At 40.3% G+C, this 26,769-nt stretch overlaps 2 protein-coding genes across 2 annotated transcripts; both read left to right on the forward strand.

Annotated features, from left to right (window-relative positions):
- Nucleotides 1-560: 560 nt before the first annotated feature.
- LOC118095614 (vomeronasal type-2 receptor 26-like) lies at nucleotides 561-8,484 on the forward strand. The gene is made up of 6 exons (XM_060281286.1): nucleotides 561-778; nucleotides 1,320-1,611; nucleotides 2,052-2,843; nucleotides 3,770-3,997; nucleotides 6,609-6,735; nucleotides 7,583-8,484. Exons 1-6 carry the CDS (start codon nucleotides 561-563, stop codon nucleotides 8,482-8,484), a joined length of 2,559 nt encoding a protein of 852 aa, XP_060137269.1.
- A 7,746-nt stretch (nucleotides 8,485-16,230) lies between these two features.
- Nucleotides 16,231-25,878, forward strand: LOC132592975 (vomeronasal type-2 receptor 26-like). Its single transcript, XM_060281287.1, has 6 exons — nucleotides 16,231-16,448; nucleotides 18,262-18,553; nucleotides 19,378-20,178; nucleotides 21,095-21,322; nucleotides 23,921-24,047; nucleotides 24,974-25,878. Exons 1-6 carry the CDS (start codon nucleotides 16,231-16,233, stop codon nucleotides 25,876-25,878), a joined length of 2,571 nt encoding a protein of 856 aa, XP_060137270.1.
- Nucleotides 25,879-26,769: the final 891 nt, after the last annotated feature.

Below are 26,769 nucleotides of genomic sequence, written 5' to 3' on the forward strand. Positions count from 1 at the left end.
TTCCTCCCTCTCTTGAGACCAAAGGGCTGTTTTTCCAGTATTTTTTCCTCCTTGTTTATTATTGTAAGCCAAAATCGTATGCAGCTAAGAGGATATGAAAACACAATTGCACAATTGACTATCTTCCCTTTAATTATCAAAAGAACTGTAATTAAAGTTCCCCCTTGTCTAACCACCTCATGGACTTGCACAGTACATTATCCAAGCTAATGAGAAAGTCTGTGAAAGGTACTATAATTGAGCCTTTCAAAGCCTGGTGCCCTTGGACTGTATTGGATCACAAACCCATCAAGTGCAGTCAGCTTTGAATGCTGTGAATTGTAGTCCAAAACATCAGAGGGATACAAGGTTGGAGGAGCCTGATAAAAATATATCACCTCTAGCAATCACAGCTAGACTTGGGAATCAAGCATCCATCAGTGTCATCACTATCCCCCCCCCCCTCGTTTTCACAGTCTGGATTTCAGATATATGAGCAGACTAAAAGGCCAACTAGGTCAGACTACTTCAGTCTCATAAGCTGTAATAGTACTGGGGACATGGGGGGAAAGGGGCCAAGGATGGCAGCATTGTTGCTTTTGCTTCTGATTCTACTTCCTCGTGCAATATGCAAAACTCCCATTGTTAAATGTCACATCCATGATCCACACACTCCACTTCATCAGTATCATCAGAAAGGAGACCTCATCCTTGGTGGCTTAGCCTCTCACAGCATCATCGTCTCCAGTTCAATAGCCTTCAGCGAAAAACCGCCACCAACGTTGCTTGAAGAGCTAAAGTAAGAACTGGATAATTTCTCTTTTTCATTTTGATTCCTTCTTTGGACAATGGAGCAATCAGTTTTAGAGAAGGGATGGCTAAACTGTGGTCCTGCAATGGTTGTTCGACTCCATCAGTTGCAGCCATCAATTTCCATCAATAATAATTAGAGGCATTAAAATTTTATATCAAGGATATTTTAAAGTCTCTGTTCCCTTAACATAGAATTTCCCTCTATATTCCTTTTCTACCATTGTAGGCAAGAAGGAGGATCACTTGTAGTGATAGCTGTTCAAGATAATTCAAATAATTACAGTAAGAAATAATACTAATGAGCAATGCTTTTTTCCGTAAAACATGTTTAGGGGTACCCTCATTGCTACTCATATTGAAATACTGCCCCTAAATGAGACCAAACTTAGATTCACAAAATGTTGTGGGGGTATGTGTACCCCTGTGTGTGTCCCCCCCCCCAAAAAAAAGCACTGCTAATGAGGATGATGTAGAACTGAGTTGTGATAACTTTGCAAAGAGTTACATGCCTTTGTAACTCTTTTTAGTGTGGTGCCAAAGAATTACCAGCACATCCTACCCTTGCAATTTGCAGTGAAGGAGATCAACGAAAACCCTCAGCTCTTACCCAATGTCACTTTAGGCTTCCGCATCTATGACAGCTATTTCAATGCCAAATGGACCTCTCATGCCACAATGTTACTCATATCCACTCTGAAAACATTTGTCCCCAACTACATCTGTGACATCAAGAAAGGCTTGATAGCCATCATTGGGGGACTGGACCCCCAAACTTCCCTTCATGTGGCAACAATCTTGGATATATATAAGGTTCCACAGGTGAGGGGTGTGTGTGTGTGTGTGTGTGTCCAGTAATGGGAACTTAACACATCCGGATTTGGATAAATAAATGTGCACATTTCAAATAATCCGGTGGGCCATGGTAATTATTGGAAGATCCAAGCTGAAAAATAAAGTCTTGATAGATAAATTATTGCTGTGGATGTCTCTCTTGGCCTAGTCATTACCTGATATATGATAACAGCTGATTGGCAGGTGAGTGTCACTTGGCTTAGCAAAAATAGAATGGGCAGCCCAAATGGCAAGGATTGGAAAGCCCAATTGCAAATTGCCCCAAAGTTGTTCATAATACACAAATCTAATATTTAAAAGTTTTGTTGCTTCTGTCTCTTTCCCCTCCTACCACAACTATGGTTAGCTCATATATGGCCCTGCTCCAATGATGAATAATAAAAACCCCAGGCCTTTTCTTCTACCAGATGGCACCCAAGGAAACCCGCCAGTATAAGGGGATCCTGTCTTTGCTTCTGCATTTCAGGTGGATATGGATTGGGATCCTTACTTTCTCTGATGAGAATGCAGAAAGATTTGTGGTTCCCCTATTTTCCCAGAGTGGCATCTGTTTTGCCTTCATAGAAAGAAGTGACAAACTTACTTATGTCACTGAAATTAACAATTTGTTTAATCAATTAGCAAAAATACATGACAAAGTAATTGATAGCAAAGCTAATGTAGTCTTGTTTTATGGAGAATCATACACTCTGGAATATTTTAGATGGTTGCCTTACCTATCAGAACTGGAACAAAGTTCAAATAAGCCAAAAGGTAAAGTGTGGATTATGACAGCCCAGGTGGAGCTCACTTCTTTTGTCTATCAACGGACCTGGGATACAGAAATACTCCATGGGGTTCTCTCATTCACAACTCACTCGAATGATCCACCAGGATTTTGTCAATTTGTCCAGAGCAAAACCCCTTCCAGTCCAAAAGGAGATGGGTTTATTTTGGACTTCTGGCAACAGGCATTTGGCTGTGTGTTTCCAAATCGAGTTGTTGGCAGTGTGAGGGGAGATATTTGCACTGGGCAAGAGAAGCTGGAAAATCTGCCTGGTCCTTACTTTGAAATGAGAATGACCAGCCACAGCTATAACATCTACAATGCTGTTTATGCTGTGGCCCATGCTTTACATGCCATGTTTACATCCCGAGTCAAACAGAGACCAGTAATGATCAGTGGAGGAATGAAGTTTCAGAATCAACCACTGTGGCAGGTAATGGGCTGAACACCCTTCCTGAAAGAGGTTCAAAACATGTTCTGTTTGCCGTTTCGATCTATCCCTTTGGTAACTGTCACTTTCCCTTTGGTAACTGTCACTTTTCCTATGCAACCACAGCAGGGGCAGCAATGAGGGTGCAGCAATGCTCTTGAAACCAAGTTGAAACTTAAAGGAAGTGAATACAGAAGTAAAATTTGTGTGGAAAATAAGACGGATATATGTAAATTACATAGGATATGATTGGAATATCTTTTCTTTTCTTTTTTTCTTTCTTTTTCTTTTTATATTTCATCATTTGAATGTGAATAATTTTGTCTTGCGAATCACTGTTTCCCATAGGAATGCATTGAAATTTAATTAATGCGTTCCTATGGGCAAAAAAAGAAATTTCAATGCATTCCTATGGGAAACCGCGATTCGCAAGACGAATTTTTCGCAAAACAAAGTGACTCGCGGAACAAATTAAATTCGTCTTACGTGGCACCACTGTACCAACCTCTTAGATGACCATGGGGCTGATTCCCCATTTATCTCTGAAGTTGGAGTATCAAAGGAATAATATATCACATAGCATAGCATATAAAGTCTATAGAGAGCAAAGTGATATATTTTAGACAACGAAATGAACAGAGCACCCACTTTCTGTTAATAAAGTTTTTATGTCTGTGTGTGCATTTGCTGCTGTAGATCTTTAAAATCTGTTATTTTTCCATTACAAATGTACATTTCAAAATGTAACTTCAAAATGTGAGAAAGGCTTGGCTTTAATAATATATATGCAGTGTGTGTGTGTGTGTGTGTGTGTGTGTATGCTTTCCTCCAAGGTGGATATTTGGAAACCTGCCATGAATATGATTATCCTGATTGTCCCTTGCTGAATTGAAGCCTTTTCTATACTTTCTCTTTCCTTTTCGATCTAGCTCCATCATTTTCTGAGGGGTATCTCATTTAACAACAGCGCTGGGGATAAGGTTTCCTTGGACCAGAATAGGGAGATACTAGCTGGATTTGATATTACCAATTGGATCGTTTCCTCCAACCAATCCTTTCAGAGAGTGAAGGTAGGCAGGGTGGATTCCCTGGCTCCTCCACAGCAAGCATTGACCATCAATGAGGGAGCCATAAAATGGCACATTTGGTTTAACCAGGTACAATGCAACCATCAGCCCTTTGTAACGCTGAAGACTTTAACATAACATACAAAGATAATTTCATTGTACATTGTTTAGCCTTCATAAAATTGAATTAAAGATAGCACAAATTGTGAATTAGTGTTATAAGCTTCATGTACAGCCTCTGTACTAGTTCCTGTTACATTGAAAATGAATATATGAATTGACAATTTGAAGATGTGAATTCTAAATAGATTTTGATGATATTGAATATATTGTTATGAGTTTGGCTGTTCAGTCTGGATTCAACCCTGGTCCCCCTTCCAATCCTTGTATCCTACATCAGTGAGGGGAGAGCGCATAAAGGGTAGCTTGCTGAACTGGTTCCTTTGTAAAGGTAATGGCTTTGACTGGCCAGTTAAGTACTTCGATTTAGCATAACCAAAAATGATGTTGTGTTCAATGGAAAAAATGGTTGGGCCTCTCTCCCACCTCCCACTCCTAGCTGCTGCAGAGGTGTAAGTGTGTTTGAGGTGGAAGAAGACCAGAAGCTGAAGACACAGATACATGCTTCCTCTATGCTGGACTTTGAAGTTCTGTAGGAAACCAAAATGGAATGCAAGATTTTGGGGGTGTCAGTACTGTGAGCCCCTCTCACCTGTGCTCAAGTTGTATATGTGTTTAAATTAAGCTATATATGCTAAAGACTCTGTGGTCTCCACTGACCTTCATTAAAGGAAATCAAACCCCTGGATAAACCACCCCAGATTTTCTCACTGCTCAGAGTCTGGTGTGGTGTATGACAATATAAAGTCAAACTGCACCCAAAGGGCAAACCAAGATAGTATCTGAAATATGTGGGCTGCCACACATCTGTGCCTATATTCCAAATTTATGACAATTATTTGATAAGGAAGAAACATGAAGTGACATCAACTTTTACATAAGCCCCGTAAAAAGAGCCTAATCTATATAACCTCTGGTAGTTATATTCCTAATAATAATAATAATAATAATAATTTATTTATTTATTTATACCCCGCCCATCTGGCTGGGTTTCCCCAGCCACTCTGGGCGGCTTCAAACAGAAAAATAAAACACAATAATCTATTAAACATTAAAAAGCCTCCCTGAACAGGGCTGCCTTCAGATGTCTTCTAAAAGTCTGGTAGTTGTTTTCCTCTTTGACATCTGTTGGGAGGGCATTCCACAGGGCAGGCGCCACCACCGAGAAGGCCCTCTGCCTAGTTCCCTGCAACTTGGCTTCTCCCACCGAGGGAACCGCCAGAAGGCGCTCGGTGCTGGACCTCAGTGTCTGGGCAGAATGATGGAAGTGGAGACGCTCCTTCAGGTATATTGGACCGAGGCCATTTAGGGCTTTAAAGGTCAGCACCAACACGTTGAATTGTGCTCGGAAACATACTGGGAGCCAATGTAGATCTTTCAAGACCGGTGTTAAGTGGTCTCGGCGGCCGCTCCCAGTCACCAGTCTAGCTGCCGCATTCTGGATTAGTTGTAGTTTCCGAGTCAACTTCAAAGGTAGCCCCACGTAGAGCGCATTGCAGTAGTCCAAGTGGGAGATAACTAGAGCATGCACCACTCTGGCTAGACAGTCTGCAGGCAGGTAGGGTCTCAGCCTGCGTACCAGATGGAGCTGATAGACAGCTGCCCTGGACACAGAATTGACCTGCGCCTTCATGGACAGCTGTGAGTCCAAAATGACTCCCAAGCTGCACACCTGGTCCTTCAGGGGCAGTTACCCCATTCAGGACCAGGGAACCCTCCACACCTGCCCGCCTCCTGTCCCCCACGAACAGTACTTCTGTCTTGTCAGGGTTCAACCTCAATCTGTTAGCCTAGACCAGGCATCCCCAAACTGCGGCCCTCCAGATGTTTTGGTCTACAACTCCCATGATCCCTAGCTAAGAGGACCAGTGGTCAGGGATGGTGGGAATTGTAGTCTAAAACATCTGGAGGGCTGAAGTTTGGGGATGCCTGGCCTAGACAAACATATTAGATATTAAGGTCTTTGGTGTTTAAAATATTCTGTATAATGTCATCAACAAGTAAGTCCTTAGCCCTCTCTGTACCTTGGTACGCCCGGCAGTTACTAAGTATAATTCCCCAGGGCATCTGAATGCTCCACCTTCGATTCAGATATTAAGCCCACAATTGAATAGCTCAGTGGAGAGTTAGCTGCCACCACCTACAGGATAAAGGACAGTGGCTCTCTAATGTGGCTTTGCTAAGAGGCCCAAGGCAAGAATGTTGTTTCAGGGTTTTAGAATAACAGGTGTATAACTCTGAGGCTTAATTTGCATTAAATGACACCACCACAAGCCCTTAATGTCACTGTAGCAGAAAGAGGTATGCATACCTAATCGGAGCCTTGACTATAGAGGATATTAAAAACATTACTATCCACAACAGTAACTGCAAAAAACAACAACTTATTAGAGTTTGCACATTGAGTCAATGGGAATTGTCAGAAAATGAGTCCAGATGGAATTGAAACAACCTATTAAGTGAATTGCTGAAATGAATGTTGTTGTTCTGCAAATCCATTTTAAGGAAGAGCTTAACTTCCCCTTTTAGCTTTTATTTGAGTCCACTTATTTTATACATTTCTTTTTCATTTGTGTAATAGACACAGCCTAAATCTTTATGTACTGAGAGCTGCCACCCTGGTTTTTGCATAAAAGTGAAGGAGGGGGAAGCATTTTGCTGCTACGATTGCATCCCTTGTCCGGAAGGGAAGATTTCAGACAAGGATGGTAAGAGATTTACTGTATATGTTTATAGTTAGTTGCCTCTAATCGAGAATCATGCATTCACCAAGGTTCCTTTTTACAGCTTATAAAAATATTGAGGAATCTAGCTGAAGAGGGACCTAATGAAAGTGTATGTGTTTGTGTGATAATTTATTATTGTGAATGTTCATTGCTGTTAATAAGAAAAACTCCTATACCAAGATCCACGAGGTTGAAGGCGATTAGTGTAAAGTGGATTTTCAGATGAGCCAGGAGGTTTCTGTAACAGCTGGAAATATGCCACCACATCTCCTTAATCCAGGCTGAGCTGAGTGTGTGAGCCGGGGGGGGGGGCATTACTAATAATACGATGCATGAAGGATCTTCAGCTTGGACACATGATATGGAAACCCAGCCTAAATTAAGCCAATGAAGAGGGTGGTGTAACTACAACAGTATTTTAAAAGCTTGTTTTCCCTCTGACAGACTTTGGATAAGTATGACATATCAAAATCCAGAAAACAGTTGAAAGGTTCTGATTAGGGCATCTAACGTCAAAAACTACAAAGGCTAATTTACACTAATACTCCTTAATTAGGGAGTAAGTAAGTGTGAACAACTAGAACAGTGTCAGGAAAATTTCAGTTGACGTCAGGCCGGAAATCAGGAAGTGCTCTATGGCCCTCCCTCTGGCATTTTGCCTCAATCAGTATTCAACATCCGATAGGTGAGAAGGGCACGGTTCCATCATTTGTAATCTCTATTGTTTGGAACTCCTTGTACGCTTTTAAAATCATTTTAATTATGTATTTAGAAGTAGTGGCATATTGGTCATATTTTTGGGATTAAGAATTAGGTTTTTCTTTCTCAGACATGAATGACTGCTATGAATGTGAAGATGAAAAGTATCCAAACAAACATAGGAATATATGTATTCCCAAGAGTGCAACTTTCTTGTCCTTTGAAGAACCTCTGGGCCTCAGCTTAGCTTGTTCGGCTCTTTTCTTTGCTTTTATTACAGCACTGGTACTAGAAATATTTGTTAAGCACAGAGACACTCCCGTTGTGAAAGCCAACAACCGGGACCTCACCTACGCTCTGCTCATCTCCCTCTTGCTTTGCTTCCTTTCTGCATTACTGTTCATCGGATATCCTGACAAGGTGACATGTCTCCTCCGACAAACTGTTTTTGGCATTATCTTCTCAGTGGCCGTTTCTTGTGTTCTGGCAAAAACCATCACTGTGGTTCTGGCTTTCATAGCCACAAAACCAGGATCCAGAATGAGGAAGTGGGTGGGGAAAGGACTGGCAAACTCTATTGTCCTCTCCTGCTCCCTTATCCAGGCAGTCATCTGCACTGTGTGGCTGGTGATCTCTCCTCCATTCCCTTATGCTGACATGAAGTCAGTGGCTGAAGAAATTGTACTGGAGTGCAATGAGGGGACAGTGACCTTCTTTTACTGTGTCTTGGGCTACATGGGCTTCCTAGCTTTGGTCAGTTTCACTGTGGCTTTCCTTGCCCGGAAATTACCGGACAGTTTCAACGAAGCCAAGTTCATCACTTTCAGCATGTTGGTCTTTTGCAGTGTTTGGTTATCCTTTGTTCCTGCCTACATGAGCTCAAAGGGGAAATACATGGTGGCTGTGGAGATCTTCTCTATCTTAGCCTCCAGTGCTGGGTTGCTGGGTTGCATCTTTTCCCCAAAATGTTACACTATTTTGCTAAGGCCTGAGCTGAACAATAGGGAGCACCTAATAAGAAGAAAATACTGAAGAAATCAAAGTTTTGTTTCATTGGCTATAATATTTAGTTCAGGGATTTGTATGTATCTCTGGAAAGAAGCACCCACAATCCTCTTCAGGCTACCACCTCACAGGATTTAACCCTCCTCTGCTCTCAGTCAAAAAGTGGGAAGGAGATGGTGTTCATTCTTTCCCTGTCCGCTCCCAACTTTAATCAGAATATTTAAAATACCAATTAAATATTAGTCCTGCCCCCAATTGCCCCGAGGATGAATACAGGGCAGCGCAGTTGTACCCTCAGGCAGCCCAATCCAGGACCCTAGATTTCACCCCCAGATCAGGTAGGATGTGAGATCCCCACTTCACATTTCTATTTCCTGCAAATCTCCACTACTTGCCCTCTTTCAACACTCTGATGCCCCCATATTCAGCAATTCCAGACCTAATTGAACTTTTCTTCTGCTGACTATGAACTCTGCATTTGTTATCATTAGGTCATGGCAGTGTATTATTCTGCCCTTAGGCTCTTTCGCACAACTATTCGGCAGTAGAGATGAACAATTTTACACTGTCTAATCCCATCTTATTTTTCTGCATGTGGCTGTGTTAATGTACATCCTGCCCCATTGTAGTGGAACACACAATATGGTTGCCACCTGTACACATAATTGCAACCGGCAATGACTTCTTCTGGCAGGCACTCATGAAGGCCTCGTGGGTTGGTTGCTGATATGCGTGCTTTGCTGGTAAGTTGACAGAATACCAACATAAGTGACATAAGAGGCCAAGCTTTTTTTCAGCCAGAACTCACTGGAACTCAGTTCTGGCACCACTCAGGTGGGCGCCATTGCCATTAGAAGAGACCAAAGCAGGCGTTCATGCTGAGTTCTGGAAACGTTTCTTCTAGAAATATAGCACTGAGAAGGGGCATTCGGATGGATCCTTGGTTGCAATGGGCAGGAAGAAGGGACCACTCCTTTTTTTATAATATTTTTATTAGAGTTTTCAAAAATACAACAATAATACAAAACAAAGAAAAAAGAGGGGGGAAAGGAAAAGAAAAGAGAAAGAAAAAACAAGTACATATAAGAATACATATTGTTTTGTCTATTCACATTGTATATTGGGACCTCCTCGGGTTCCCTTCCCCTGTGGTTCTTTAGCTCGTTTATACTTAGCAAATTCTATACCATTTTGATCACCTTGTATAATCCTATTTTTTTCCTTTCACCTAACATATTCATAAATTCCACAGTTTATTTACAACTTAATTTCTGATCTTAATATGTCACTTTAGCATATTTTTTAAAATACAACTTAAAATCTTTCCATTCTTCTTCCATCGCTTCCTCTCCCCGGTTGCGGATTCTTCCTGTCATCTCAGCCAGTTCCATAAACTCCATCATCTTCATCTGCCAGTCATCAATCGTTGGTAATACTTGTGATTTCCAGTTCTTAGCAATCAGAAGTCTTGCCGCAGTTGTAGCATACATTAAAAAGGGGACATTTTTCTTAGGAATCTCTTTTCCGACAATGCCCACTAGAAATGCTTCTGGTTTCTTAACAAATGTGTTTTTCAACACTTTCTTGAGTTCGTTATCAATCTTGTTCCAGAAGTCACTTACTAGTGGACACGTCCACCACATGTGGTAAAAGGAACCTTCTTCTTTCTTACATCTCCAACATTTATTATCATGGTTATGGTAAATCTTTGCTAGTTTTACTGGTGTAAGATACCACCTATACATCATTTTCATTATATTTTCTCTTAATAAACTACACGCAGTAAACTTAATGTTCTCTTGCCATAATTTTTCCCATTCCTCAATCATAATATTATGTCCAACATCCTTTGCCCACAAAATCATAACATTTTTTGTTTGTTCATCTTTCGTATGCCACTCAAGCAGCAGTTTGTACATTCTGGAAAGTATTTTCATCTTAGGTTCTAACAATTCTGTTTCCAACTTTGACCTCTCTGTTTGAAAACCAAGTAATCTATCCATTTTAAAAGCTTCATTTATCTGATGGTATTGGAGCCAATCATCTAGTTTACATTTCAACCCCTCATATGTCTTTAACTTAAATTGGTCTCCTTCTTCAATCAACAAATCTCTATATTTTGGCCAACTGGTTTCCATATTTAGTCTTTTACGAACCTTGGCCTCCAACGGTGAAATCCATTTAGGTGTTTTTCTTTCTAACAAATCTTTGTACCTGGACCAGACATTATACAATGATTTTCTAATTATATGGCTTTTGAAGCCTCTGTGAGAGTTTACTTTATCATACCATAGATATGCATGCCAACCATAAACATTATCATAACCTTCTAGATCCAATATATCCGTATTCTCCAACAAAAACCAATCTTTCATCCAGCAAAAGGCAGCTGCTTCATAGTAAATTCTAAAATCAGACAGGGAAAAGCCTCCTCTTTGTTTATCATCAGTAATTACCGGTACCTTATATTTAATTATTGGCTTTTCCCCCTGCCATATAAATTTCGATATCACCTTTTGCCATTCTTTAAAACTTTCCATCTTATCAATTATTGGCAGTGATTGAAACAGAAATAACATCTTTGGCAATACATTCATCTTAACAGTTGCTATATGACCCAACAAAGACAGTTTCAAATTCGTCCAGGTTTCTAAATCATTCTTAACTTCATTCCACAATTTAACATAATTGTCCTTAAACAGATTCAAATTCTTTGACGTCATATTAACACCAAGGTATTTCACTTTCTTAACAAAAGATAAACCAGTAGCTTCTTGTAATTTTTCTCTTTCCTTACTATCCAAATTTTTATCTAGCACTTTGGTTTTTGACTTATTCAATTTAAAACCTGCTACCCTTCCGAATTCATAAATTGTTTCCAGAGCCCGTGGAACACTGGACTCTGGATCTTGTAAAGTCAACACAAGGTCATCTGCAAAGGCTTTAAGTTTATATTGTTTCTTCCCTACAGTCACACTTTTTATTTCCTCATCTTTCCTGATCATGTCGAGTAAGACTTCCAGGACTGATATAAAAAGTAGGGGGGAGAGGGGACACCCTTGTCTTGTACCTTTTTCAATTCTAATTTCTTCTGAAACCATATTATTTACAATAATCTTAGCTTTTTGCTCGGAATAGATCGCATTTACTCCATTCAGAAAACTTTGGCCCATCTCCATTTTTTCTAAATTCATTTTCAAAAACAACCAAGAAATATTATCAAAGGCCTTCTCTGCATCAATAAACATTAATATGGCTTTTTTATTTATCTTCTGCTCCAACATCTCCAAAATGTCCACCACATTCCTGATATTGTCCTTCATGTTTCTTCCCGGTAGAAAGCCGGCTTGGTCGTGATGGATAAAGTCTTTAAGAACCTTTTTCAATCTAGAGGCCAGAGTATTAGCAAATATTTTGTAGTCCACATTCAACAAGGAGATTGGGCGGTAGTTCTTAACTTGTGTTCTATCCGTGTCTGGCTTAGGTATCAGCGTAATATAGGCCTCTTTCCAAGACTCAGGGGCCTCTCCTCCTTTCAAAATTTCATTGCATAAATCCTTTAAGGGTTGAACTAACCAGTCCTTCATTGTTCTATAATATGTAGCAGTAAGTCCGTCCGGTCCTGGTGTCTTACCCAGTTGCATTTGTAATATTGCTTGTTCCACTTGTGTTGAAATTTGTTGAGAAAGTAGGGATCTCTTGTCTTCCAAGAAGGGCCCACTCCTAGTGATCATGTGGGGTTCCCCAGGAATGGTTCACAACCTGGGGGATTTTGTTGGATTTTTTGAATAGTCAAGTTACTTTAGAGCCGGTCTAATGTAAATACTGTCTGTTTAAGAGAAACAGGTGCCGGTGTTTCTGTTAATTGCTCACAGGCGTGGGCTCTGCTCCTTGTATATAAGGCTCTGCCAGAAAGCCTTCTGTATCTCTTAGTTAGATCTTTCAGTTTGATTCATCTCTTAGTAGATCACTCTCTCAGTTGTTCTCAGTTTAAGAGATTCCCAGTTGAATCTTACTAAGAGAGCCTCTCAGTTTAAGAGATTCCTTAGTTGAATCTTAGTATGAGAGTTGCTTAGTTATAATGCTAGTTTGCTGTTAATTCTTGGGTAGTTTAATGGGAGTTTTGTGGGAGTTTGTGGGAGGTTTGGAATGTGGGTAGATAAAGTTGCTAAGAGAGAAAGCATTTATCTTTAGTTTAAAGTCTTTTTTGAGTCAGTTTGTTTTTCAGTTAAAGAAACCCAACCGTTTGTATTTTCTTCTGTATGCTTTTACAAGCGTACAGCTAGTAAGCGGTTTCATATGAGGGAGATAATTCCCTACGCTCTTGGTGGTGTTTTCTTAGCCAGGTCGACTTCTGACTGTGTATATTCTGCGTGAAGCGTACTTTAAAGGGCCACTGGAAACTGGGATATATGATTTAGGTTAAGCAAGTTTCAATACCCAGTTTTCTCCAATATTATACTTATTATATATATTTTATCCAAAAGATTCCGTAACTAGGGGTTATGTTTCACCACTTTCTTTTCCACATTGAAGGAACTTTTATCTCTTCATATTAAGGAGTATGAATGAATTAGAATATTAAAATAAAAATGCACCAAAGAAAGTATTACATTGCATTGATTATAACGTAGTGCCTGAATTCTCATTTCCTCATACCCATCTGTAATAAAAGTTTGCTTTTGAAATTGTCTGTGTTGTGAATCTCTCGGTTTTGAACTGTTTAGGCACATTTTCAGGGCACCATGTGTTTGAGTCTCAAAACAGATCCACCTCTCATATGTGCATGTTTTTAGAGGTTCATGGGTAAATTATGTGTGCATGCATCTCCCAACACTTCCTGGGCATCTGCATAATAGCATAGCCAGAACTCTCCTCCCCCCTTCCATATTGGTACATCTGGACTACATTATTTTGCTGTGACCTGTACTGAATGATAGGGGTCTGTTAATTAGAAGGAGGTCTTGAAAAATGCACAAGAGTATTTCTTTTCTTCAGTGTATAGGCTGGGAATTTCTGTTCATCCATCACAGTCACATTGACTAAATGAGGAATTCAGGGGTGGGGTGTCATTGTATAAGACCAAATTTGCTGATCAAGTTGGAACAGCAAGACAAGAAACTGAGCATGAGATTATCAATGAAAAACAGAAAGATCTGGGGAGCCTAATAGAATGAGACACCTCAAGTGAGTTGTAGATAGGGAAAGAGGAGTCTAGCACACATATCACTGTTTGATTCAGAAGGTCAGGAGACACCAATGAACTCCACATTTACACCATTATGAATAGAAGTAAAATCCCACTTGGAGAGCATTGAGGTCATATTATAGTACATCTAATGAAATAAAATTCCTATACGGGGATCTGCTACCTTCAAATATTACTCCTTCTAATGCTATACAATCATTCATTGGATATGAACAGAAGTGTGCATGCACACGAAAGCTCATATCAAAATAAAAACTTAGTTGGTCTTTAAGGTGCTACTGAAGGAATTTTTTTATTTTACTTCGACCCAGACCAACACGGCTACCTACCTGTAACCAGCTTATATTTTGCTATTTCTTGTTTTTGCTGTTGTGTATTTTAGCTTTTAATATTGTATCATTTTATATACTTTTATGAATTTGGACTGGGACAAGGGAACGTAGGCTGCATGTAAGATCCTTCCATCCCCTGGACCCAGCAAGTATTAAAATATAATATGTAAACTATAAACTAGGGTACCTTCCTGTGTAGAGGTGATTGCCTGGGAGATGGGCCATTAGGGGAACAAAGGAAATATTGTGGAAAGAGAATTTGGGATTCATGGCATGTGAAGTGATAAAAGAAAATTTTCTCAAGATGTCCCACAGATGGTATATGACTCCTTACAAACTATCTAAAATGCATAGAGAAAAAAAAAGTGTTGGAGGTGCAAACAAGTAGAGGGCACACTGCTGCATATGTGGTGGACTTGAGATAAAATTAAGAGTTTGGGGGATATGGTTTATGGAGAGCTGAAGAAAATATTCAAATCAACTTTTTAAAAAACCAGAAGCCTTTTTACTGGGAATATTAGAGCCAGATATTGCAAAGGAAAATAAGAGAAAAATTTTTAATGTGATAGTAGCAGCAAGAATTCTAATTGCCAAAAATTGGAAAAATGAAACAATCCCAACAAAAAAGAATGGCAATAGAGAAGAGGAATTGAGAAAGAAACAGTTTATTAAGTATACACCTGGACCCGCATTGAGGGGGAAGGAAGTCAAATAGAAATGAATAAGAATTGAAATAGGGATGTCTGTGTAATTTGTTCTATATGTGTACTTATGTCTTCCTGTATGCTTGTTTTCTGAGTGATGTCTGTGTTGGCGTTCGTATAATAAGTTAATAAAAGCATTTTAAAAAGGAGAACAAAAGAAAGGGGGTCTATGTGAGAGAGGAAATGGTTACGGCCCCTCCCTCAATTGGTTTGAAGGACGAAGTCTAGGTTTAGAGTTGGAAGTTTGCAGTGATGTGACATGGAAATAAAGCAGAAAGCTGGAGAAAGACTCACAGAGCAACGTGTGGTGTCGGTTTCAACCAAAGCCTAAAGCTAAGAGAAAAATTAGACCCTTTTGGGGTGTTAATGCTGTAAACTCCTCCATCGTAGGCTCAGGTCATATATATGTGTAAATAAACCACATATCCTAAAAATGCCAGTTTCTGTTGTGCCTCATTCCAAAAGGAAACACAAAGGCTGGGTAAGCACATGAAGATTCAGGAATCCCACACCACTTAGAGACTGGGGTGGTGGACAAGAATAAGCATGTCAGCCATTAAATTGTATTCCCATTTGTAAAGCACAAAGAAAGGGAAGGGGAAAAACAATGACATATTTCTGGCACAACTGTTTAAATTTTGGCATGGAAAGATGTGACAAAATGAGATAAGGAAAGTGAGATGCTATAATAACAAAGGTTATATTGAGCACTGCCCACAAATTAGAAATGTCTTTCCGTGTTGATAGACACCAATGCCTCATTTTTGTTTTCCCAGCAAAAAGTTGGTGCTTTTCTCCCATCTGTTGGCAAGACAAAGAGACCAACTACTGCAATTATTTCTCTTTCATGTGAACTTTGAATGCAAGGTAAGTAGTGGAAGGCTCCCCCACTCTGGAGGTTTCTTCTTTCCAAGTCAGAATTTTAAGGGGTCATGGCTAATATCGGATATGTTCCTTTCCACCCTCTCTTGAGACCAAAGGGTTGTATTTCCAGCATTGTTTTCTTTTTGTTCATTATTGCAAGCCAAAATGTCATGCAGCAAAGGGAAAATGAAAACTTCTGTTCAGAAAAACACACAAATGACTATCTTCCCTTTAATTATCAAAAGAACTGTAATTAATGTTCCCACTGGTCAAACCACCTCATGGACTTGCACAGTACACTATTGAAGTTAATGAGAAAGTATGTGAAGGGTACAATAATTGAGGCTTTCAAAGTCTGGTGGCCTTGGACTGTTTTGGATCAAAACCCCATCTCCTGCAGCCAGCTTTGAATGCTGTGAATTGTGGTTGAAAACATCTGAAGGATACCAGGTTGGAGGAGCCTGATAAAAAATATATTACCTCCAGCAATCACAGCTAGACTTAGAAATCAGAAACCAGAAAGGATCCATCAGTGTCATAATTATTATTCCCCCCCCCCGACATATGAGCAGACTAAAAGGCCAATTAGGTCAGACTACTTCAGTCACAAAAGCTGTAATAGTCATAGGGGCATCTTAGTGTATAGAGAAAAGTTGTACCAAGGATGGTGGGATTATTGGTCTTGCTACTGATTCTACTTCCTAATGCAATATGCAAACCTCCTGTTGTTAAATGCCACATCCATGATCCACACACTCCACTTCATCAGTATCATCAGGAAGGAGACCTCATCCTTGGTGGCATAGCCTCTCACAGCATCATCGTCTCCAGTTCAATAGCCTTCAGCGAAAACCCCCCACCAACGTTGCTTGAAGAGCTAAAGTAAGGTATCATAGGAAGACATGTAATATATTTTTTAGGAAGACATGTAATATATCAGTTTTGCTTCAGGGTCCCAAGAGAATGAAACGATGGTGGTATTGTTGGTCTTGCTGCTGTTTCTACTTCCAATATGCTCCATGCAATATGCTCCAAACAAAAATAAAAATAGAAAGATAAAGCTGGAGAATTGAATGAGAAAGGAGGGGGAAATCAGAAAGTTAAATAAATGCATCCGTGTTTTCCTTATTTCAAAACTCTTGTGCTTGATAGAAGCACGCAGGTTGATACAAACCTCCTGTTCTCAGTTGGTGGTGAAGGAAGAAGAAGAAGCATCTACTTTTTAAAGTCGTGAAATAAAAAATGTGTACAGGCCGGATGGATAATAGAATGGCCAGAAATCTCCCTCCCTCCCTTCCATGCTGGTACATTGGGACTACATTATTTTCCCCCTTGTCTAACCACCTCATGGACTTGCACAGTACACGATCAAAGCTAATGAGAAAGTCTGTTAAAGGTACTATAATTGAGCCTTTCGAAGACTGGTGCCCTTGGGCAGTTTTGGATCACAACCCCATTACTTGGAGCCAGCTCTGAACAATGTCATAAAAGTTTATTACCACCAGCAATCACAGCTGGACTTAGGAATCAGAAACCAGCAGTCATCCATCAACATCACCACTATTTTTTCTCTCCAGTTTTCGCAGTCTGTATTTCAGACATTAGATCAGACTATTTCACTCTCAAAGGCTGTGATAGTACTAGGGGGATTTTAAGAGTATAGAGGAAAATTGTACCAAGGATGGTGGCATTGTTGGTCTTGCTGCTGTTTCTGCTTCCTCATGCAATATGCAAACCTCACATTGTTAAGTGTCATGTCCATGATCCACACACTCCACTTCATCAGTGTCATCAGGAAGGAGACCTCATCCTTGGTGGCATAGCCTCTCACAGCATCATCCTCTCCATTTCAACACACTTCACTGAAAAACCCCTACCAACTTTGTTTGAAGGGCTAAAGTAAGAACTGGATATTTGCACTGCTGCATTTCTATTCCATCTTTGGACACTGGAACCATCAGTTTCAGGAAACCATGGGTAATCTGTGGCCCTGGACTCCATCAGTTCCCATCAACAGTGTCAATCAATAATAATGGTCATTGTAGTACCACTTTCCCCACTAAATCAAACATCAAAAGAAGATTCCACCTAAACATTAGGAAGAACTTCCTGACAGTAAGAGCTGTTCGGCAGTGGAATTTGCTACCAAGGAGTGTGGTGGAGTCTCCTTCTTTGGAGATCCTTAAGCAGAGGCTTGACAGACATATGTCAAGAATGCTTTGATGGTGTTTCCTGCTTGGCAGGGGGTTGGACTGGATGGCCCTTGTGGTCTCTTCCAACTCTACGATTCTATGATTCTATGATTCAGGTATCATATGAAGACATGTAATTTTGTTGACAGGTATCATATGAAGACATGTAATTTTGCATCAGTTTTGCTTCAGGACCCCAAGAGAATGAAATTAGGGCAGGATTTCTACACAGATTATGAAACCAGCTGTAAAAAGGTAGACCATGGACATTTTAAAGTCTGCATTCCCCTCCCATAGAATTTCACCTCCATCCTTTTTCTACCACTGTAGGGAAGGAGGAGGATCACTTGTAGTGATACCTGTTCAAGAGTTTCCTCCACTGTGAAAATAGTTAAATAAATGAAGGAATAAATAATACTAATGAGGATGGTGTAGAACTGAGTTGTGATAAATTTACAAAGTGTTACATGCCATTCTGATAAAAATCAAAACTCTCTTTTCAGTGTGGTGCCAAAGAATTACCAGCACATCCTGGCCTTGCAATTTGCAGTGAAGGAGATCAACGAAAACCCTCAGCTCTTACCCAATGTCACTTTAGGCTTCCGCATCTATGACAGCTATTTCAATGCCAAATGGACCTCTCATGCCACAATGTTACTCATATGCACTCTGGAAACATTTGTCCCCAACTACATCTGTGACATCAAGAAAAACTTGATTGCCGTAATTGGGGGACTGGACTCCCAAACTTCCCTTCATGTGGCAACAATCTTGGATAAATATAAGATTCCACAGGTGAGATATATCAAGTTATGGTAACTTAACTCATCAAGATATATTTGGATATATGCCGTTCTTTTTTTCTGGGGGGAATAAAGCGGTACACATACCCCTAAATATTTTGTGAATGTTTGTACTTTTGTCCATTTTCTGTATTTATTGTTCCCGATTTGAACTATAAAATGGTGATTTTCTTGAGTCAAAATGAGAGTACCATACCCATAAACTTTTTTTAAAAAAAAGCACTGGATATATAAATGTGCACATTTCAAATAACCATGCTAATAGCAAATCCAAGCTGAGAAATAAAGTCCTGATAGCAAATAAGTTATGCCTTCAGATGTCCCGTTTGGCCTTGCCATTGCCTGAGATATGATAACAGCTGATTGGCAGGTGAGTGTCACTTGGCTTAGCAAAAATAGCATGCATAGGCCAAATGGTGAGGATTGGAAAGCTGTCAGGGTTGAGACAGACGAGGAGGAGTGGTGGCTAGCTCCCCCTGACAGTTGCCCCAATGTTGCTCTTAATACACAAATATAATATATAAAATAGAAAAAAATTCCTTCAGTAGCACCTTAAAGACCAACTAAGTTTTTGTTTTGGTATGAGCTTTCGTGTGCATGCACACTTCTTCAAGTGGACACTTCTGTTTCTAGTGTATCTGAATTTTTTTCTATTTTGCTTCGACTCAGACCAACACGACTACCTACCTGTAACTATAATATATAAAAGTTATTGCTGCTTCTGTCTCTTTCTCCTCCAACCACAACTATGTTTAGCTTATTTATGGCCCTGCTCCAATGATGAATGATAAAACCCCAGGCCTTTTCTTCTACCAGATGGCGCCCAAAGAAACCCGCCAGTATAAGGGGATCCTGTCTTTGCTTCTGCATTTCAGGTGGATATGGATTGGGATCCTTACTTTCTATGATGAGAATGCAGAAAGATTTGTGCAAACGGTGGTTCCCCTTTTTTCCCAGAGTGGCATCTGTTTTGCCTTCATAGAAAGAAGTCACAAACCTACTTATGTCACAGAAATTAACGATATGTTTAAATTGGGGGCCAAAATACATGACAAGATAAATGATAGCAAAGCCAATGTAGTGTTGGCTTATGGAGAATCATATGGTCTGGCATTTTTTAGATGGTTGCCTTACCTATCAGAACTGGAACAAAGTTCAAATAAGCCAAAAGGTAAAGTGTGGATTATGACAGCCCAGGTGGAACTCACTTCTTTTGTCTATCAACGGACTTGGGATACAGAAATACTCCATGGGGTTCTCTCATTCACAACTCACTCGAATGATCCACCAGGATTTCGTCAGTTTGTCCAGAGCAAAACCCCTTCCAGCCCAAAAGGTGATGGCTTTATTTTGGACTTCTGGCAACAGGCATTTGACTGTGTGTTTCCAAATCGAGTTGTTGGCAGTGTGAGGGGGGATATTTGCACTGGGCAAGAGAAGCTGGAGAATCTTCCTGGTCCTTTCTTTGAAATGACTATGACCAGCCACAGCTACAACATCTACAATGCTGTCTATGCTGTGGCCCATGCTTTACATGCCATGTCTATATCCCGAGTGAAACACAGACCGGTAATGATCAATGGAGGAATGAAGTTGCACAAACAACCACTGTGGCAGGTAATGGGCTGAGCACCCTTCCTGAAAGAGGTTCAAAAGCCTTTGGTTTTATCCCTTTGGTAAAAGTCACTTTTCCTATGCAACACCAGCAGGGGTCACCAATGTGGGTGCAGCAATGCTCCTGAAATCTTCCGCAGGTGCCCCCAAACTACTTCCTCTATTCACTGCCCTTTGGCCATGAGATAGTTGCTTTATCTCTCTTGAAATGCACATAAAGCCCAATGGGAACTTCTCCACTTGCTTTTCTAGCTTCAAATTCAGCCTACTAGACTTCCCTTCCTATTGACATCAGACAGAACCCTTCATTGTATTCATTTATGCACCAGTTTAAAACATATTTGTTTAGGCAAGCCACATGGATCATGACATATTTTAATCTCTTTTCATTTTACTGCTAATTTTAAGTATTTTAAATTATTATTATTTTAAAACTGTTTGAACTTAAAGTAGAAATACTGAAAGAGAACAAATTCAGCAATTCATATGAACCTCTTAGAGGAGCATGGGGCTGAATACCCATTTACCTCTGAAGTTGGCATATAAATGGAAAAATATATCACATAGCATAGCATATAAAGTCTATAGAGAACAAAGTGATATATTTTAGACAACAAAACGAACAGAGCATACACTTTTTGTTAATAAAGTTTTTTTATGGCTGTGCATGGAATTCCTGCAGGAGATCTTAAGAATCTGTATTTGAAATGAACTTCCAAATGTGCGAAAGTCTTGGCTTAAATCATATATATATATATATATATATATATATATATATATATATATATATAGAAAGATGAAAAGAAAACTGCTTTCCTCCAAGGTGGATATTAGGAAAACTGACGTGAAAGTGAACATCATGATTCTCTCTTGCTAAATGGAAGCCTTTTCTATACTTTCTCTTTCCTTTTCAATCTAGCTCCATCATTTTCTGAGGAGTATCTCATTTAACAACAGCGCTGGGGACAAGATTTCCTTGGACCAGAATGGGGAGATACAAGCTGGATTTGATATTACCAATTGGATCATTTCCTCCAACCAATCCTTTCAGAGAGTGAAGGTTGGAGGGGTGGATTCCCTGGCTCCTCCTCAGCAAGCATTGACCATCAATGACGGAGCCATAAAATGGCACCATTGGTTTAACCAGGTAGGATGCAACCATCAGCCCTTTGTAACACTGAAGACTTTAACATAACAAAAAAGATTATTGCATTGTACATTGCTCAGCCTTTATAACATTGGAATAAAGGTAGAGCAAGCTATGAATAAATGTTACAAGCTAAATGTACAGTCTCTGGTTCCTGTTACACTGAAAGTGAATATGTTAACTGACAACTTGAAGAAGTGAACCCTAAATAGATTTTGATGATATCAAATGTATTGTTATAAGTTTGGAGGATCATTCTGGTTGAAACCCTGGTTCACATTACAATTCTGGGCTCCTGCATCAGTGAGGGGAGAATGAATAAAGGGAAGTTTGCTGAACTAGTTCCTTTGTCAAGGTAATGGCTTTGACTGGCTGGTTAAGACCTAGGGATTGCAGGTATAAATATTTCAGTTTTAAAAGGGTCCATATGTCAATTTTCAGCACTTTCAAAACTGTGGCTCCTTTTACAAAATTATGTATAAAGTAGACCTCACAAGGCAGATTATGCATACCATGTTACAATGTTTTAGAATGAGCCCTAACACTTTACATTGTGGGTGTCCTTTGGGGCATCGCGCGTGGTGCTACAGTTCCCAGGGAACTTACTGGCAAACAGGGACTGGCCTGCATCTCAGTGTTGACTTTTGAAGGTTCACGCCCAGCCTCAGTAGTCAAGTTTCATTGCTGGGAGGTGGGGCCAGTCCTATATATATAAGGGGGTGGAGCCAACAGTATCCAGGCAGTTGGCCCAGGAGCTTCACCCACCCAATCCTCCCTTATTTTAATGTTTTATTGTTTGCTGGTTAACTTTTTCTTCCTGTTTAGTGAGCGCTGCTTTGGTCTAAGGCTGGTTGCTGTTGAAGGACTGGGAAGAATTTTTCCTGCATTGGCAGGTTTTGTCTTCCCCGTAGCAATTCATCACAACTTTTGCAGTTATGGCCTTGGGTGGAATCCTTTCGTCTTTTCCCCCCTATATTGGGGGGCGGTGATTCCAGGGTCCCCCTCTTAAAGGGGTTATATATATATGGGTGTCACTGCCCATACACTGAAAGGTCGCAAGAGAACTACCCTGCGCATGGGGATATGGGCTTGGCTGCCTGCTACGCTTATGTCTCACAGAGCACCCCAATATCCCATTTACCCTGATGAGCCCCAGTTCTCCCGGCTGGGGGGCTGGGAGGAATACATGCTCAAGGCCTAAGTCAAGGTCTTCCTACATTTGGAAGTTGAATAAAGTTGTGGCCTAATTTTAATTCCATATAACGTTGTCAGAGTCTTTATTCCTTCCTTATGATCCCTTGACTAAACGACATGGCTAAACGACTAAACAACAACATTATCCCTGGGGGCTGGGGCTGTCGCTGCCTGGTCACGCAATAGCAAGTGTATAACTCTGAGGCTTTCTTAGTAATAAGCGACACCACCACAACCCTTAACGTCACTTTGGCAAAAAGAGGTATGCATACCTAGTCCGAGCCCTGACTATTGTTGTTGTTGTTTTTGTTTAGTCGTTTAGTCGTGTCCGACTCTTTGTGACCCCATGGACCATAGCACGCCAGGCACTCCTGTCTTCCACTGCCTCCCGCAGTTTGGTCAAACTCATGTTCGTAGCTTCGAGAACACTGTCCAACCATCTCATCCTCTGTCGTCCCCTTCTCCTTGTGCCCTCCATCTTTCCCAGCATTAGGGTCTTTTCCAGGGAGTCTTCTCTTCTCATGAGGTGGCCAAAGTATTGGAGCCTCAGCTTCACGATCTGTCCTTCCAGTGAGCACTCAGGGCTGATTTCCTTCAGAATGGATAGGTTTGATCTTCTTGCAGTCCATGGGACTCTCAAGAGTCTCCTCCAGCACCATAATTCAAAAGCATCAATTCTTCAGCGATGAGCCTTCTTTATGGTCCAGCTCTCACTTCTATACATTACTACGGGGGAAACCATAGCTTTAACTATACGGACCTTTGTCGGCAAGGTGATGTTTCTGCTTTTTAAGATGCTGTCTAGGTTTGTTATTGCTTTTCTCCCAAGAAGCAGGTGTCTTTTAATTTCGTGACTGCTGTCACCATCTGCAGTGATCAAGGAGCCCAAGAACGTAAAATCTCTCACTGCATCCATTTCTTCCCCTTCTATTCGCGAGGAGGTGACAGGACCAGTGGCCATGATCTTGGTTTTTTTGATGTTGAGCTTCAGACCATATTTTGCGCTCTCCTCTTTCACCCTCATTAAAAGGTTCTTTAATTCCTCCTCACTTTCTGCTATCAAGGTTGTGTCATCTGCATACCTGAGGTTGTTGATATTTCTTCCAGCAATCTTAATTCCGGTTTGGGATTCATATTGCCCTGACTATAGAGGATATTAAAAACATTACTATCCACAACAGTAATGGCAAAAAAACAACAATTTAGTGGAGTTTGCACATTGAGTCAATGGAAAATGCCAGAAAATGAGTCCAAATGGAATTGAAACAGGCTATTAAGTGAATTTCTGAAACGATTGTTGTTGTTCTGTTGCAAATCCCTTTTAAGAAAGAGCTTAATTCCCCCTTTTAGCTTTTCTTTGAGTCCACTTTTTTTATACATCTCTCTCTTTCATTTGTGTATTAGACACAGCCTGACTCTGTATGTACTGAGAGCTGCCGCCCTGGTTTTTGCAGGAAGGTGAAGGAGGGGGAAGCATTTTGCTGCTACGATTGCATCCCATGTCCAGAAGGAAAGATTTCAGACCAGGAGGGTAAGAAATTTACTGCCTATATTTATAGCTTGTTTCCTCTAATCAAGAACATGCATATGAAATAATGCATTCACCAAGATTTCTTTTGACAGTTCATGAAATATTGAGAAATCTTGCTGAAGAGGGACATAATGAAAGTTATTCCGGGGAGCCGGTCGCTCCCCAAGTTCATCGTCAACTGAGGGGCTCTTCTGCGCATGCGCAAAGTGCTGATAGAACGGAAAAAGTATAAAGTAGATTTTCAGATGAGCCAGGAGGTTTTGTAACAGCTGGAAATATGCTGAGGTTGAGACTGGCGTGGGGGGGGGGGTACTTAGGATACAATACATGAATTCTATTCAGTTTGGTCACATGACTTGGAAACCCAACCTAAATTAAGCTAATGAAAAGGGTGGTGTAATCAAAACACTATTTTGAAAGCTTGTTTTCTCTCTGGTTAGCTTTGGCTAGATCGAACAGTGGCAGCCCTAATCCTCAATGCATTTTGCATCTGGTGCACTTTATCTTGTCTTAATTTATGCCAGGATTGCATTACATCATCATCTTGGCATAGTATTTGTCCTTATCTGTGAAATCATCTTCTACAGCAGTCCTTGAAATCAGGTTTGACACTTTGGATACAGTTGCCTGAATCCCAGTTACTTTCACATATGTAGATCAGGAAGTGTATCTGTGCCCCCCCCCTGAATTTGATGCAATCAGTATTCAACATCTGATAGGTGAGAAGGGCATGGTTTCATCATTTTCAATGTCAATTGTTTTGAACTCCTTGTACGCTTTTTAAATCATTTTAATAATGTATTCACAAGATCATACTTTAATTTTTGAAAACACGTCCAAAATGTGGAAAGCAACAAACAATAGAGGAAGCATAGTGGCATGTTGGCCATATTTTTGGGATTAAGAACCATGTCTTTCTTTCTCAGACATGAATGACTGCTATGAATGTGAAGATGAAAAGTATCCAAACATACATAAGAATATATGTATTGCCAAGCATACAACTTTCTTGTCCTTTGAAGAACCTCTGGGCCTCAGCTTAGCCTGTTCTGCTATTTCCTTTGTTTTCATTACAGCACTGGTGCTGGAAATATTTGTGAAGCACAGGGACACTCCCATTGTGAAAGCCAACAACCGGGACCTCACCTACTCACTGCTCATCTCCCTCTTGCTTTGCTTCCTTTCTGCATTACTGTTCATCGGATATCCTGACAAGGTGACGTGTCTCCTCCGACAAACTGCTTTTGGCATCATCTTCTCAGTGGCCGTTTCTTGTGTTCTGGCAAAAACCATCACTGTGGTTCTGGCTTTCATGGCCACAAAACCAGGATCCAGAATGAGGAAGTGGGTGGGGAAAGGACTGGCAAACTCTATTGTCCTCTCCTGCTCCCTTATCCAAGCAGTCATCTGCATTGTGTGGCTGGTGATCTCTCCTCCATTCCCTAATGCTGACATGAAGTCAGTGGCTGAAGAAATTGTACTGGAGTGCAATGAGGGGACAGTGACCTTCTTTTACTGTGTCTTGGGCTACATGGGCTTCTTAGCTTTGGTCAGTTTCACTGTGGCTTTCCTTGCCCGGAAATTACCTGACAGTTTCAACGAAGCCAAGTTCATCACTTTCAGCATGTTGGTCTTTTGCAGTGTTTGGTTATCCTTTGTTCCTGCCTACCTGAGCTCAAAGGGGAAATACATGGTGGCTGTGGAGATCTTCTCTATCTTAGCTTCCAGTGCTGGGTTGTTGGGTTGCATCTTTTCCCCAAAATGTTATATTATTTTGCTGAGGTCTGAGCTGAACACTAGGGAACACTTAATAAGAAGAAACTCAACATAATACCTAGACTAGTTTATATCTTAAGAGGAATTCCAATTCACATATCGAGCTAATACTTTCTCAAAATCAAATCTTTGTTTAGATAATGTCTTTGGGGTCTTCAGTTCCAAGAATATCTATGCAAAAAATGGAAATGCATGTAAAATGAGGAGGATTGGGGATCCGAGTCTTAGAAATGTATCACCAAGCATATTTACTGTCAGGTTCACAATTCTGGAGACCCATAACTGAAAACAACTGTCCAAATTGGGCTGCTTTGGAATATTCCTTTCTAGCACCTCTAGAAAAATGGACAGGACATTAATACTCAATATGTTATTGAAACAATAACATCAGTTCTAACAAAATGGCACCACATGTCCCAAAAATATAAATTTTACCCTTTCTCCCACAACAAAATGACTTTGTGGGGAAACTCGTCTTTAAAAATCAGGAAAGAAATGGTCATATGGAAGAGGTAGCTGAATTTGGGTATATTAACATTAGACCAGCTGATGAGGATGAATTTTATACATATTCAATCTTAAGGGACAAATAAAGGTTGCCTAGAAATGTTCAATGGAAATATCTCCAGATAAAACACTTGCCACCCGCCATCTACCAACAAGCAGCTTTTACAACCTCAGAGACCCCAGAGATATTGAAGCTGTTGGTTGATTCTTACGCAACAAAAAAATGGCCATTGACATACATAAATCTTTGTTACTAGCAAACCAATTTGATATACAGGTATTGAGGGAGTATTGGAATAAGGAATAAGAGATCTCAATTTCGACCACACAGTGGGGAAACTGTTTTATCTGCTATAACTAGGGTGTCTCTGGACCTTAAATTGAGGCTCATACAACAAGAAATAATATTTAGAATATACTGGATCCCATTATGGTTGTT

The sequence above is a fragment of the Zootoca vivipara genome, chromosome 13 (genome assembly GCF_963506605.1).
Source record: "Zootoca vivipara chromosome 13, rZooViv1.1, whole genome shotgun sequence".
Classification (NCBI taxonomy): Eukaryota; Metazoa; Chordata; class Lepidosauria; order Squamata; family Lacertidae; genus Zootoca; species Zootoca vivipara.

Coding starts and splice junctions, on each gene's coding strand:
- LOC118095614 (XM_060281286.1), top strand. CDS start 561: ATGGCAGCATTGTTGCTTTTGCTTCTGATTCTACTTCCTCGTGCAATA. Junction 1,612..2,051: donor ATATATATAAGGTTCCACAG/GTGAGGGGTGTG, acceptor TTCTTCTACCAG/ATGGCACCCAAGGAAACCCG. Junction 2,844..3,769: donor AGAATCAACCACTGTGGCAG/GTAATGGGCTGA, acceptor TTTTCGATCTAG/CTCCATCATTTTCTGAGGGG.
- LOC132592975 (XM_060281287.1), top strand. CDS start 16,231: ATGGTGGGATTATTGGTCTTGCTACTGATTCTACTTCCTAATGCAATA. Junction 16,449..18,261: donor ACGTTGCTTGAAGAGCTAAA/GTAAGGTATCAT, acceptor CTCTCTTTTCAG/TGTGGTGCCAAAGAATTACC. Junction 24,048..24,973: donor AAAGATTTCAGACCAGGAGG/GTAAGAAATTTA, acceptor TTTCTTTCTCAG/ACATGAATGACTGCTATGAA.